The 15838-nt window shown below is 37.1% G+C and overlaps 1 protein-coding gene across 1 annotated transcript in view; it reads left to right on the top strand.

The window, feature by feature from the left end:
• Nucleotides 1-15838, top strand: part of LOC121441317 (connector enhancer of kinase suppressor of ras 2-like) — a 177739-nt gene that overhangs the window by 147163 nt on the left and 14738 nt on the right. Inside the window, exons 19-20 of the mRNA XM_041642450.1 lie at nucleotides 1773-1873; nucleotides 4388-4922. Coding sequence (XP_041498384.1) covers nucleotides 1773-1873; nucleotides 4388-4922 — 636 coding nt within the window. The remainder of the gene's footprint in view (nucleotides 1-1772; nucleotides 1874-4387; nucleotides 4923-15838) is intronic.

Consider the following 15838-nt stretch of genomic DNA (forward strand, 5'->3'; position numbering starts at 1 on the left):
TTAGCTGTTCTTTCTCAGATTAGAAAATAGGCCCAACAATAAAGTTAAATAATGCCTATAAGAGGGTCAATGCATAAAGTAGTTGTATGGTGACGAATTGAACCTTTGCCTGCTTCTGAATATCAGACATGCTTTTTTTCACAATCATTTAATAAATGTTTCTGGGTATCTATGCCAATTCATCTTTGAGGGAGGACTTAGTTATATTGGTGGTCATTGTCCAGTGTCTCCATTATTTTCCATTGAGCTTTTGAGATAGGGTTTAGCTGTGTAACCCAAGCTGATCTCAACCTGAAAATCCTAGGTCAGCCTCCTGAGCTCTGAGTTACAGTTGTGTGCTTCCATGACCAGTTTCTCAAAACCAAAAAAAAAAAGGTACTAATTGAGATTGGAGACTTTGTATATTTTTCTCAGTGGGCGTTGTCAGGGTCCTTGTGTTTTAAGGCCTGAATAGAAGGGGCAGTTTATTTTATGTCCTATATCTATTGCTAGAGACTTTCTATTGACAGTAACAGAAGTGAAAAGTCAGGAGTGGGTAAAGGAGATTAAATTGCATAACTATACCCAACATTAAACTGTTGTGTTAAACTGATGTGTCTGATGTGTCAAGCAAGAGTCCCGGAAATGTAATTCTCAGAGCTTTGGCTCAAGTCAGTTTCTTAGTTCAAATCCAGCTCCATTATTCCCTACCAGGAATGGAACAATTTCTGAAAAAAAATCTAGTTGCATTCATTTTTAGTCAGTAGCATGGGAAAAACATTACAACTGAAAGTTTCTAGAAAGGGAAGGGCTCATACTAAATTATGTGTAGGGATTTTTCCCTTGAATCTGAACACCACATAAGTCTTGTGGTACTTGTTTTAGGATATAAGTTTTCATACAGATTTCCTTTTCTCTTAATCCCTGTTCTCTCTCCTACAATTGCTGTAGAAATTATCCTGCTTCTCTTTGCTTGTAACTCACAGAAGGAATCAGCGCAGGAGTTAGGACCACGATATAGTCTAACTGATTCTGATATGAATCTGGTGCTGGATTTGACTTACAATATTAATATATCTCTCAGAGTTGAACTTCCCTCTTGTCTCAGTTCTGCCAAGTATCTTCGTCTATCAGCTTATAGTTGTTATCTTTTTAAGTAGTTCTGAAATTTGGGGCTTGGAGCACCCATCAGCAAGTATTCAAATTTTTTTTGCACTTGGCCAGATTTAGGGTTTGCCATGCCTTTCCAAGGAGAGGTGGGAGTATGATACTATAAAGATTCATGTCACCATGACACTAGAAAACAGCAATTGTTAGATAACCAGTGAAGGGAAGCCAAAGCAATTTCAAACATTAATTTGGAGATGTTTATATCAGAGATATACAGCAGCAGCATACGGTTTATTGCATCTCTTCTCTGAGCATTCATCACGGTAATGTGACATACTTTAAAAACATCCTGTGGCATTTATTAAGTAAAGCTTCTGAAAAAAAATGTTCTAAAATTAAACATTCCCTCCACCTGTTGTGGCTTATAGAGTATCTTTCCCTTAGCTGTCTTAAGACTGGCTGTTTGTCATTAATTTTTCATGGGGTTGGGATTAGGTTATTGTGTTCTTCTTCTCCAAAACAGCTAAAAATGAAGCTGGACTCTTGAGCAGGGTGATGATGGTAAACATGCCATAGGAATTGAACTTAAGTCTTGTTTTGGTTAAGAGATATTATCTTTTCTTGAGGATATGTCTGTAAATACTTACTAAAGCCTCGGGGTGTCCATGTCTGTAAACTTTCAGACTACTGGAGTGAGATTGACAAAGAAGAAGCAGATACTCCATCAACACCGAAGCAAGACAGCCCTCCGCCCCCCTATGATACATACCCACGGCCTCCCTCTGTAAGTTACATGTGCGGGTGCTTACTACATGGCAGGGCAACTTGAACTTAATGATCCATTTATATGTTTAAAAGAAAGTATATTAAATTCCAAGTCAGATGAGATTTCATAGGGAAAAGAACATTGATGATCTAAACTCAGAAGGAAAATATGTTAATATATTTATTCAAGGGAAATAATCATCACAGGTTGTTGGCAGAATGAATTTGCCAGGCTTAAGGGAGCAAAAAAGAACAGAAAAGTTTCCTTACCAAAAGATGTAAATTGATCTTACTTATTCTATACTAATAAAGTCAATTTATGTATTTTAGAAACAACTAATGAATATTAGCACTATAGTACTGGAGGTCCAGCTCAGTAATAGATATCATAATGCTATCTTAGTTTGCTTTCTATTGTTGTAGGAAAATAGCATAACCTAAAGCAACTTGGGAAAGTTTATTTGGCTTATAAGTACTGATTATAATCCATCATTGAGGGAAGCCAAGGCAGGAACACAAGCACAGCAAAACCCAGAGGTAGGAACTCAAGCAGAGACCCTGGTGGAACTCTATTTACTGGCTTGCTCAGCCTGCTTTCTCATACAACCCAGGACCACCTGCCCAGGGGTCATAGCACCCACAGTGGCATGGGCCTTGGGCCCTCCAACATCAATCATTAATCAAGAAAATGCCACACAAGCTTGCCTTCATAACAGTTTGATAGGGTTATTTTATCAATTGGCATTCCTTCTTCCTGATAATCTAGCTTGTGTCAAGTTTGAAAAAAAATAACCAGCACAGATGCACATATCCCTGGGTTTTGGATATAGCCATGGTATCTGCTTTAATATATATGTTTATGGTGTTCCAGAATTCTTATGGAATTTTCTTAAGTCTATAACTCATTCTATGTGTAGACTATATATATATATATATATATGTATATATATATATATATATATATACATATATATATATATATATTTCATTCTTTTACTGAGGTAATTACCCTACTTTTCTTAAGACTATGCCAATTTATGCCTGTTTCCCATCAAAATTACTGAGCATATGTCAGTGTTTCCATTTAATTTTGTGGTCATGTTACCAAAATAATCAACTCTCTGTATCTTGGGGCTTAGTCTTCCACAAAGGAAAAGGAAGTAAGTTTATGTGACTATACCAGTCAACTTCATTTAACCTTTGCATTATTCCAAGTAATTAATATTTTCCCTTTCTTTAAAAACCCCAGGATCTGAATGATTCCTTTGAAATTTATAAAAAATGAAAGGGGGCCACAGCTTTGCTTTTTTGAAATTATTGTTTTAATTATCTACCAAGAAGTAGATTTGCATATGGTTTTTTAAATGTATCCTTAGTTTTGTTTAAGCCTACCCCTGCCCCCACTCTCTGACCCCTCTGTCTCCATCCCCCACTTAAATCTCCAGTCCCCAGCATTCCCTCTGTACTCTCGTTGTTCTACTCCTCTTCTGATAAATGCATCTTTTTCCCTTTGAGCAACAATAGCGTCTTGGAAAGAAACCATTCATATTATTGTAGTTAATTTGTTGTTCAACATACTACTCGATATGTTGAAAGGTAACAATCTGCCCATGGATGATGCTAAGTAATTTCTGTCCCTTTTCCGAAAGGGGCGGTATGTTCATAGCAGCTAAATTTGTCCTGGCTGCCGCTTCAACACCATTTGTAATTAACAAGTGTAGCTCCTTGCAGAAAGGCACCTGGGCTAGCCTGCTAGCCTCTGTAGCTGGAATAAGGCTTTTCCCAGGTAGAGTGTTTCACTTGAAATGTTTTATAGCATTTTATTGATGCTATTCATCTTTCTTGTTTGTCTTTTATACTATAATATATATTGTCACATTTCACATTTATGCACAGAATAAATTCCTTTTTATGTAGTCTATAGTGTCTATACTCACAGAAAATGCCAGTCCCCAACAAACTATAACTTCATCCTGCCTGTAGTCTCCAGAAATTACGATAGAATATACAAGACCATAAGACAGCTTTTCTGTGGTACCCATAGAAACAGACATTTACTTTTGAAGAAGCAGAAAGGTTTGCTTTGTTTATAGACAACTTGTTCTCATATATAAAGGCCTCTCTCTCTTTCTCTTACCCCCTAAGCTGCCTAAAATCCAGAAATAGGAATCTATGGGCATTTTTTTAGAATTTCGAATTATGTAGAGAATTTAAAATTGTTTAGTTGCTGAGTGTTTCTTATATAAACATTTACAATTACTCATCCTTCCATTATTATCAGATTTGTACTATTGTATCAGATGTTTCATGGACAGCTGTTACATCTGTATCTCAGGACATCTGAATTCCTAACTATTAAAGTATAAACTGGGTCCTAAACTGAAGTGTCTACAAATGTGCTCAGTTGTTACTTGACTGTGTAAGAATCCATGTAATCCATGTAAATACTCTATGGTAAAAAGAAAATAAGTTCTTTGACCATCGAAATAGTCTGCCATTTCTGTGGAAACTGATGAGGGGCTCCTTTCCACAGATGAGTTGCGCCAGTCCTTATGTGGAAACAAAGCACAGCCGGCTCTCCTCCACTGAGACCTCTCAGTCTTCACATGAGGAGTTCCGCCAGGAAGTTACTGGGAGCAGTGCCGTGTCCCCCATTCGCAAGACAGCCAGTCAGCGCCGCTCCTGGCAGGATTTAATCGAGACACCGCTGACAAGTTCAGGCTTACATTACCTTCAGACTCTGCCTCTGGAAGATTCTGTCTTCTCTGACTCGGCGGCCATCTCCCCTGAGCACAGGCGACAGTCTACTCTTCCCACTCAGAAGTGCCATCTCCAGGATCACTATGGCCCATACCCATTAGCGGAGAGTGAGAGGATGCAGGTGTTAAACGGCAATGGGGGCAAGCCCCGAAGTTTTACTCTGCCTCGAGACAGCGGGTTCAACCACTGCTGTCTGAATGCACCGGTTAGTGCCTGTGACCCACAAGATGACATCCAGCCACCAGAGGTGGAAGAAGAGGAGGAAGAGGAAGAAGGGGAGGCAGCAGGAGAAAACATAGGCGAGAAAAGTAAGTATGTTTATGGAAATTCTTAGCCCGTATGCACAGTTAGACCTTTTCAACTTGGTTATTTGAATCTGGTTCCCTTGGAAAAAAAGGAATGGTCATACTGCATAGAAAGTTAGGGCTCCCTAATTTATGAACCAGGCCAAACATCACTAGAACAAATACTTTTGCTCTCAACTCCCCATTTACTTTTTAAAGGTCATAATTTTCATTTCTTTGCTTTCTTTTCTTCCCTGTTTCTTCTCCTTGCTTTCATGCATCATCTTGCTAGTCCCCAGTGATTGCCCCCTAAGTCTGCATTAAGGAACTATAAATGTTTCAAGTAGGGTGGTAACAAAGCCCTGGTTGAATAACCAAACACACACACACACACACACACACACACACAAACACATGGCCACCAGCATTAACACAAATACTTTTATATCTTTCCTTTCACTGGCGGATTTAAAGGAGAAGCCTGAAAAACACTTTCCCACCCAGAAGTTTCATAAAGCATTTGTCACCTTTGCTCAGCTTTTTCTAGAAACCAATTTGCCAGAAGCATCCATTTATTTGGTTGGTATGTACATTAATCCCAAAACTCTATTTATGGTTATCAACTTTAAAGAAAAAGAAAATAATTCGGAAACCTTCTGGTAACTCTCTAGGGCATCATAAAAAATATTCTCAGTCAAGCATAGTGACACATACATATATACTTAGGATGTAGAGACAGGGGGGTCAGGAATTTAAAGCCATTAAAATACACAGCAAACTCAGAGCTAATGCGGGTTACATGAGACCCACCCCCACCCAAAAAAAAGGGCTGAATCTGTTTACTAGCTATCAAGTTTGTTATATAGATGCCAAGCTTCTGTTTCTAACTACCGTGTTCACTGGTCAGGAAACCCTAACTTATTTAAGGAAAGACTATAACTCAGTTATTTAAATCAAAGTTCTGGCTCTAATTTATAAAAGTAAAAAGAAAAGATTGCAGGTGAAAAGCACTAAGCTCTTTATTTAATGCAGTTTAAGTCAGCTAGTGCAGAAGACTAGCTCCCCCTTTTGAAGATACAAATAGAATAAAATATTCACCCCATTAGTCAAGTATATGAGACCTTGATTAGAGGATACATTAGCATAAGTTCTTTATTACTAGTGGAAAAAACAACTCCTTGCATACAAGTAACTAACAGGTCCGGAATCTGATTTCAGTGTCAGTGTGAACCTTGGTGTCTTTCACATCGGAGCCTCTCATGCTCACTGACTTAGAAGTATTCTATGTCTTCCACCAGCAAGATAAAAGGACCCCTTGTAATAACATTCACAGGCTAAGACTGTTTCGGGGTAAAGTATATTTTAAATACAGTCTCCATGAGAAATATTACGAAAGATGTGACTGTCTATACTGGAAAGGTAATTAGCACCCATCACCTGCAAACAGTACCAACATCCGTATCTATCAGAGATTATAGAAGATGCTTACGAAAGGAATATTTAGGAGTCACCGTAGGCTTTTTATAGAAGATCTATCAATCCTAATATATGCTTCATATTGTAATGATTACCAGAATTAACAAAGTCTTTTCTAAATTTTAAGTATTGATTAGAAAAATTGTTATAGCTCTCATTCAGGTGCTTTACAACTACTATACATAATACATAAATATGGGGGTTTTGTTTATTATTATGTAAACCCTAGAAAAGGAAAATACTCAACCTTAGACAATTAAACAATATTAAATTCTCTTCATAAAACTTTCTATCCATTCTATAGGCAGAGTCATCAATGTTAGCTTTTTAAAGTGATTTATTGGGTTTATCCTAATCATAATGTTGGGAAGAAGCAGGAAGATGCAATCATGTCTGACACATGGTACCAGGCCTGCCCTTTTTTTCAGGTTTCCAAAATCCCATAGTGTCTCTAGTTAGATGGATTTTGATATTTTTTTAAGAATCCTCTTTTTGTTGTTCTGTGTATAGGATTTATTTTTCGGACGTATGGATGTACCCCTGTGTTTATATGATTTTTTTAAAAGTTCAGGTTCCAATTGTCTTAATTGCATAATTATTTGATGCTCTCTTTTTCAGTGAAGCTCTTTATAGAATAAACATGCCAATAAATGTAACATTATACATTTTGTTATTACAGCCCAATACTGTGGGGAAGTCCATACAATTTCAATAAAATTTGTTTCACTAAAATGGTTATGTACTATCTTTGAGACCCCCATCTACTTCTATTGGGGTACTCATAAATCTTCCCATTTGATTTTTTTCTGTGTACTTCCAACTATTTTGTATGGAGCACTGCATCCCATTTTGCCTAGACATTTTTTCTTATTCACTGTAATGTAAAATCCCTTTCTAATAGTAAGGGATTTTTATTCTAAATATTTAGGCTTTTACAACATGATGAATGCTTCATTTGGAAAAAGATTCACTTTACAAATCAGTATTTTCAAAATACTGTTTAGGATCTAGTTAAAAGATGTCATAATCTTGCCTTGTGTAGACTGGTCCTTAGAAATAACTGCAAAGGCTGATAATTCAGATGGAGCTGCTTGATATTATGCCAAAACAAATTATACACAGAACAAGAATTCATGATCATTATGTTAGCATCACAAATGTACATCCTCTGACACATTTTTGTAGCCACACAGATTGACAACCATACAAACTTGCAAAAGTCAGAGTCTCTCAGTAGCTTGCTTCTATCCTGCTTGAGGCCAGCATTCAAGTTTGATCCACTAGAGAGACTGTGTACTAACCATGGGCATGGGTGCAAGGAAATTGAGTATTAGGTTTCTGGCTCAGAACTTTTTTTTTCATTTTGCCTAAACATTGAAAATAGGGAGTATTTAGACAAGTGAGCAAAACGGGTAATACAAAACATGAAAATGTAAATTGTTTTATAGAGAAGTATCATTAACAAAACTCCTTTTATGTAGTTTCTTTTGTCTCAATCTATATAGTGTTATACACTGAGTGACATGTTTGCAATGAACTCCCAAGAACAAAATGTACCTAAGTCCACACCCTGAAAAGTTTTTCATTTCCTTGTGGTTATAAAATTTAGCCTTAATTTACAAAGGGCAAATTTAGCCTTCTATAGAACAGACTGTAATCTGTGTTTTCATGGCTGAACTACCTTTTGTCTGATTTTGAAATTCAGTTATTTAACTGAGTCATACTGTGACAATTTTCTCAGGCTGAGCTCCTTTTAGTCTGAACTAGATGGCCCTAAAAGTACACAGATGAGATGAGATATGTCTTGTTTTCCTTTGACTGAAAAGTCAGCATGCATATTAATTATCCTGACCTACTTCACTGGCATTTGGGAAAAGACAAGTAATTTCCTATTATCCCAATTAGCAGTTTCAAAGCTTACTGGGATATGGGCCTTTTAATAATCTCCTTAAATTAAATTATTAATTATGTCAGCCTCTACAACTTTTAAAGAGTATGAATCATTATAGTATAAGACAAAATATAAAGCTATACTTAATTCAGAAATGATTTGTTATTAACACTAAAGTACTATCTTGAGTAACATAGTTAGCATTGGCTAGAATGCCTTTTACTACTTTGTAGTAGTAGGGAATTAAGATGAGGTTTCCAAAAGCTTTATCCCTTGATTCTGCTCATATCCTCCTTGGCAGTTATAAGATAGTCTTTCTTAGATATGTGCACACACGTTCTTTGTGCGCTCATTTCTTCAATAAAGTCATAATGTTCTATTTTTCATTATCTTGAGATTACCTATTGGTATTCTTATTTAATTTACACATGTATTTAGCTTAGTCTTCAAAATCTAAAGTAAAACCTAGCTCTTTCAGCCAGAATGGAAAGAGATTCATTCTATTACCATGTAACAACAGTATACATGGTAATTAGATTATCTGGAAGTGATATCCATGCTTTCCAAATTAGAACACCTGAAAAATACTTGCTTAATTTTCATTTTAAAATACAGTATTCTTTGCACACCACTGGCAACGTGGGAGCTGTACAGATTGTTTTGTGGTTCAGTAGCCCACTATCTGGAACTATCTAGACGGAGACGCTGAGGAACGACTACTAATAGAGTGCAGAGAAGCCTTCAACCTGTTCAGTTATTGTAAGAGTCCAAGAGTCATTTCTTGGAGAGGCACTAAAAGGTAGACGTTTCTTTAAGAGCATTCTGGTAGATTGTGGGCAACAAGATGATGTACTTTGAATACAAACCTGCATTGAAGGTGGAGTTGAAGGAATGGAACAAGTTGAGAAGAAAGGAAAATGTTGCATCACTTTTGTGTTTTCAAGGTAAATTTTGAACACAAGTAAATTATTTGGGGAGAGCATCATCATAAATAATCTCTGAAGTTATTGTGGAAATCTAAATGGAGTAGATAAAGAATGACACAAGCAAGCTGAATTTAAAAGATGTAATAAAGTCAAAGAAGAGTAGAGTACCTTAAATATGTCAATTTTTTGAAGTTTTAGGCACTATCCTTGGCTGGATATACAAGTAAATATAAAGAAAGAACAGAAAATCGAGGGGGGAAATCTCAATATCAGATTATCTGATGTATATAGAATACTGTAAGTGAATATAAAACACTGATAATTATATGTAAAATCACCTATCTATAATTCTAATACTGTTTAGAAGTTAGACTTAAATCACACTGCCCTCATTTTTGCCTACATGATAAAGACAATTATTTACCATTATTGATATGAAGCAGAAATCAAATCATTGTGTGTCTGTTTATTTTAGACATTATTTAAAGCTAGAATTTGGAAGGATTTAGCATACCCTGTTTATGTTGGGATTCTAGTGACTAGAATTGCTGCTCTTTGCACCATGGCAACTTTCTTTTAAATAGTTTATCTATTTTTATTTTATGTGTGTTGGTATTTTGCCTGCATGTAAGCTGGTGTGAGAGTGTCAGGTCTTGGAGTTATAGACAGTTGTTAGCTGCCATGTGGGAGCTGAGACTTGAATCTGGGGCCTCTGTCAGAACAGTTGGTGCTCTTAACTGCAGAGTTATCTCTCCAGCCCTTTGATAGTCACATTGAATGTGGTTGTGTATGGTCAAAACAAGCCTCCTCTGTATAACTCCCATTTCAAATATAAATGTCACACATATGAAATGATTGGTTCATTTTCATGAATCAGATAGAAAATAGATCTCCAACATCTCTGAGCTATTGTCCTTACACCAAAATCCATAGCATTTGAAAAGAAGGTGAGTCACATTAACTATGTGCTTGGTTCATCACCTAGTGCCATCTTAATTAGTTTGGGGAAAGTATAAATAATGTCTCTCGTAGTTTATAGTTTAGTAAATGACCGATGGCCCTCCATCTCTCAGGAAAATAATCTCGGAGATGTTCAAAGTAACAAGACCAGATTTCAATAGAGAAAGAAAGACAGACATCTACATGCTAGAGTCATACTAGCAAAGATGTAGCCCGATAAGATTTAATCTCATGTGGCAAAGTGACAACCTATCATTACCATAGGCAAGACAAGCTGTGATTTACATTTTTTACCAAAATAGGTAATCAAATTCAGTCATAATGTTGCCTTTTACTATTTTCACAATTCATAAAAGCAAACCACTTTTCAATTCAGTGATGACTTACTGTTAGCTTCTCAGTGGAAGTAGTCTCTAGCAAGTTGTAGAGAAGCCTCTCAAATTCAGCCTGCTGTTTCCTTGTTTACCCTGAATTCATGTATCACAAGTTTTCTCATCCGCTTACCTAATGCCTCAGGACATGTTTACCTTCTTTCTGGAAATTTTCTTATGCTCTCAGCCTATCCTAAAGCACTGTCATCAAACAGCCAGGCCAGATTCTAAAATTTGTTCTGAAGAGCTCTAGGAGTGCTCAGGAGAGCTCAGTGCCTAAGATCACTTTGCTGGTTTTCCAGAGGGCCTAGGTTTAGTTCCCAGGGAAACCCGCATCCAGCGGCCCACGATACCTACAGTTCCAGCGTCTGGGAACTGGATATCCTCCTCCAGCCTCCACAAACATTGTGCACAGCTAGCATATTCTCTGTCTGTCTCTGTCTGTCTGTCTGTCTGTCCGTCTGTCTCTCTCTCTCTCTCTCTCACACACACACGCACAAATAATTCAGTTATATTATGAAAAATCATCTTTAATGAGAGAAAGTCCTGAGTAATATGTTATTTATTCATTAAAGGGCAAGTGCCCATATATGTATGTTTGAATGTAAAGGTGACTCTTTGCTAAACAAATAATTAATATTAAAGCTTCATACTTCAGAACTTCTAGAATGTTTTCCTATACAGTATGACAGTTTCATATATATTTATTTCTGATACCAACATAAGACATATGTATGCCAATAAAATAAATCTAATAAATTATTTCACAGAAATTTTAAGATAATTGAATACTATAGTTAAACTTGTTTCAGGAAATTTGCAAATTACTTAATATCCCAATCATGGACTTTAGAACATTTCAATATCTAGATTTAATCTACAAAAATTTAAATCCCTGTACTTTACTTCTCCTTTACTGTAAGAATATATAATCCAATTAGTTCATTTATTCAGTAGGTATTTATTGGTGAGTTATCAAATAGCGAGCACTATATTATTAGTAGATCTTAATCTTCAATAAGTCTGATTTTAATGAAAAAATATAATTTTAGTAAAAGAAAACAATAATTCAAAACATATAGCAACTTTCTTACTTTGTGCCAATAATTTTCTCTCATATCCAATTTACAATTTTGTAAAAATGATTCTTAGAGAAATAGCACAAAATAGTCTGTTCTCATTTTAATTTATTTATAATTTATGCCTCTTTGCAAAATTGAAGATGAGTTGACTAATAGCTTTGTCTGACTTGGCTCACTCCTTAGAAATCGTGGCTTAGAATTAAGCATTCTAGCATTAACTCTTCTGATTAATACAAATCAAATGTCTGACACAGTGAAGTGAATACATTATATTCTACAGGCTCTGGATAACTATTTCTTTCATTTAAAACTTGCTTCATAATTTTATAATGAAGTGATTATAAAATTTGATTATTAGAAAAATATAGGGAATATTAGCTGAGTGAGTACTAAGTACATAATATACATTTTAATGTCTTAATAGAAATTTAAAGCTTCACTGTAGTAGTATGGGGCGGCAGGGCTGCGTCCCCCACACCCGGCCGCCCACATGGCTAGCTTATGCTCCGAAATAACAACACACAAACTGTATTCTTTTAATCACTGCTTGGCCCATTCTCTTCTAGGCTAATTCTCACATATTAATTTAACCCATTTCTAATCATCTGTGTATGGCACCCCAAGGTGCGCTTACCGGGGAGATTCTAGTCTAGTCCATCCTGGGTCGGAGCTTCATCCCGGGAGCGGGGCATGGCATCTCTCTCTCAGGCGTCTGCTCCCGAGAGAGCTGTGGAGTCTCTGACCTCACTTCCTCTTCCTCCCAGTGTTCTGTCCTGTTTTCTCCTCCCACCTATCCTCTAACCAATAAAATGGGCCAGGGCAGTTCCTTTATTAGCCAATGACCTTCCTCCATCATTTCCCCTTTTTCGGTTTAAACAAAAAAAAAAAGGCTTTAACTTTAACATAGCAAAATTACATATAAAAAATCAGTTATCAAGTAAAAGTTACAATAATCTTTATCATAACTAAGGAAAACTATAACTATAACTAACTATTCTTAACTCCATCAAAGACTCCAGAAAGATACACTACTACCTAAGCAAACAAGAAAAAAGCAACTTTTAAAACTCTAGAAATGACAGAGACATCTCGCTGCCTGGACAGTCACCCAAAGTTCCTCTGTACCGTTGGGGCATCCATCTTCAGCCTTCAGGCCCATGGTATCCAGCAGACATTTCCATAAAGCAGGAAAATTCAAAGTCAGTTCAGTCACTATCTGTTGTGTCCTGCAGAATGTCTCGCGGACTCTTTCATGAATCAGGAACCCCGAAAGATCATCTCACCTTAGACAAGTTCAGTAGTCCTCTTTCTGTGGGTTCTCTTGTCCAGTTTATGCAATAGTCCAGGCAAGAGCAGTTTCTTGCCCAAATGGCTATCAAACTCCATAAGGAGCCTCTTCGATGCCCATCTTCCTCTTGAAGTAGATTGGTGCTACCAGGAGCAGAGTGTCTCATTGTCATGAAAAGTCCTATTCTTAGAAAGACATGAAGAATGTCTATCTAAAATATATCTCTATATATCTAGAAAATCTAACTAACATGACTACAAACTTGACTATTATTTATGATTATCCATCAACAACCTATATTTCCTAATTATACATTACATTTTAATAATGAACTACACAATCACAATACCTTAATAAAGATCAGAAATACATATACATATAACAAATTTGACCTTAAATCTCTATCAATAAAGCAAAATCTATACTAATGCAAATTATTCATATCTATATCATATCCCCCTTTAAATGTAAAAGAACATTTATAAACATTTTTTGGGAATATGGGCGCAGTTATTTCTCTCCAAACTGCTTCCTGCTGAATGGGGGTGTCGTTAATTAGGTCTTTCATGGTATAACCTGTGTGCTAGTTTCATCTCAGTTGGCAGTTGAGCGAAGCAATTTTCTGAAGATGTTCACTGCAACCCTTCAGGAGGGCGTGGTCGATCATACCAAATCAGAATAGAAGAAATGAACAGCATCTCATCCTCTGTGAAAACAAAATAAGAAACTCCTTTCCAAAGCATCATGTCCTTAGATCCAAATTTCAAAGTTAAGGCATTTTCAAAGTATCTATGTTGGATTAGTTCAGCAGCATTTATAAACAAATATCTTTTAGCAGCTGTTGGTCCTTCCTCAGCATTCAAACGATTCAAAGAGAGCATAATAGCATACAGTATCAAAATTCTCTGTATATTTTCCATCTTTGTGCAGCTTTGTTTTAACCTCTATTTTGTTTATTTTTACTTTTAACTCTTTGCTTTTTGAGACAGGTTCTCTGTATCTTTGACCGGAAGTAACTCTGTAGACCAGGCTGTCTTTGAACTCTCAGAGATCCGCCTGTCTCTGCCTCCCAGGCATTCGGGATTAAAGGTGTACACTACTACACCTTGAACTCACAGAGATCTGTTTGTCTCTGCCTTCTAGGCACTGGGATTAAAGGCGTGTGCTACCACACACAACAACTCTCTTCCTTTTTTTTATGTTTTTTACTTTAAGAACTTCAACTTTTAGTCTGCATATATTTTTAACACACTTTAAACCATTCAGAAATTTTCTCTGTCTTTGAATCTCTCTTTACTGTATATCTCTCTTTTTCTGACCACATGAGTCTTTAATTTACCAAGCGATCTCAGTAGGACTAAAGGCGTGGCTTTGCCAACTAGATCCAGTCCATTCCTTAGCTTTCCAGCCTCATGGCTGAGGTACTGGCTGTAGCCATGTTTACTGGATGGCATTTCAAGGTCCCTGCCAGCAAGTGAGCTACAACAGACAACACTCAAGTCCTCTCTCAGTAGCCGGCCCTCCTGCCTCAAACAGTCAGAGTTTGCCCTGGCAGGACAGCCCAGAAAGCCGGCATTTTTAAACGGCGCAGCTTTTTTCCTGCTACGGCTGAAAACCGAAAAGAATGCGCTCAGCTTTTCGTCAACACCGTTTAAGTGTTTCGTGGCAGGACCTCTTAATGAGCTGCAGGCTTTGCAGCTAAAGCTGAGTCAGGAAGCCTCTCTTAGAAGAAAGCGCATGCTTGCCTCTAGCAAGCAGAGCAGACCCGAGAACACAGCGAGTCTAGTTGCCATCAAACAAATCGTAGCACTTTACTCCAAATGGTCTATTCAAAAGCTCTGTCTCCTGCAGGAGTCAGACAGAGATCGCAATGGTGGCACAGCCCCAGGAAGTCGCGCTTTAAAATGACACAGCGTTTTTTCTGCTACTGTTGCCGAATCAGGAAATCTCTCTACAGCACGCCACCAACAAACAGCAAAAATCTGTGTTAAACTCTCTCTCCCTTATTTTTAAGCCTTCTCAGGTTTTTTAAGTGGGTTTCGGCTGTCCACACGTCTGAGCGCCAACCTGTAGTAGTATGGGGCGGCAGGGCTGCGTCCCCCACACCCAGCCGCCCACATGGCTAGCTTATGCTCCGAAATAACAACACACAAACTGTATTCTTTTAATCACTGCTTGGCCCATTCTCTTCTAGGCTAATTCTCACATATTAATTTAACCCATTTCTAATCATCTGTGTATGGCACCCCAAGGTGCGCTTACCGGGGAGATTCTAGTCTAGTCCATCCTGGGTCGGAGCTTCATCCCGGGAGCGGGGCATGGCATCTCTCTCTCAGGCGTCTGCTCCCGAGAGAGCTGTGGAGTCTCTGACCTCACTTCCTCTTCCTCCCAGTGTTCTGTCCTGTTTTCTCCTCCCACCTATCCTCTAACCAATAAAATGGGCCAGGGCAGTTCCTTTATTAGCCAATGACCTTCCTCCATCATTTCCCCTTTTTCGGTTTAAACAAAAAAAAAAGGCTTTAACTTTAACATAGCAAAATTACATATAAAAAAACAGTTATCAAGTAAAAGTTACAATAATCTTTATCATAACTAAGGAAAACTATAACTATAACTAACTATTCTTAACTCCATCAAAGACTCCAGAAAGATACACTACTACACTTCACAGTTTAAGGATTTTGAATTTTCTTCCGCGTTTGAAATCTTTACCCTGCAATTTTAAGTCTAATGTTTTATTGTGCTAAGAGTCTTTGGCTAAATCACCCACAGAATATATTAACATAATGCCTAAAATCTATTTATTTCTCCTCCAAATTTTGTCATCCCTGACTGAATGGATTTTTTTCATTTCAAAGTTTGTTTTAAATTCTTTTTTACTTTACCCTACCACCACAGAATCTGTTCTATGACTTATAAAATGGACATTTTAAAGCACACACCCTG

The sequence above is a fragment of the Microtus oregoni genome, unplaced genomic scaffold (genome assembly GCF_018167655.1).
Source record: "Microtus oregoni isolate MIOR12 unplaced genomic scaffold, Mior012 000074F_ref0000038, whole genome shotgun sequence".
NCBI classification, from domain to species: Eukaryota; Metazoa; Chordata; class Mammalia; order Rodentia; family Cricetidae; genus Microtus; species Microtus oregoni.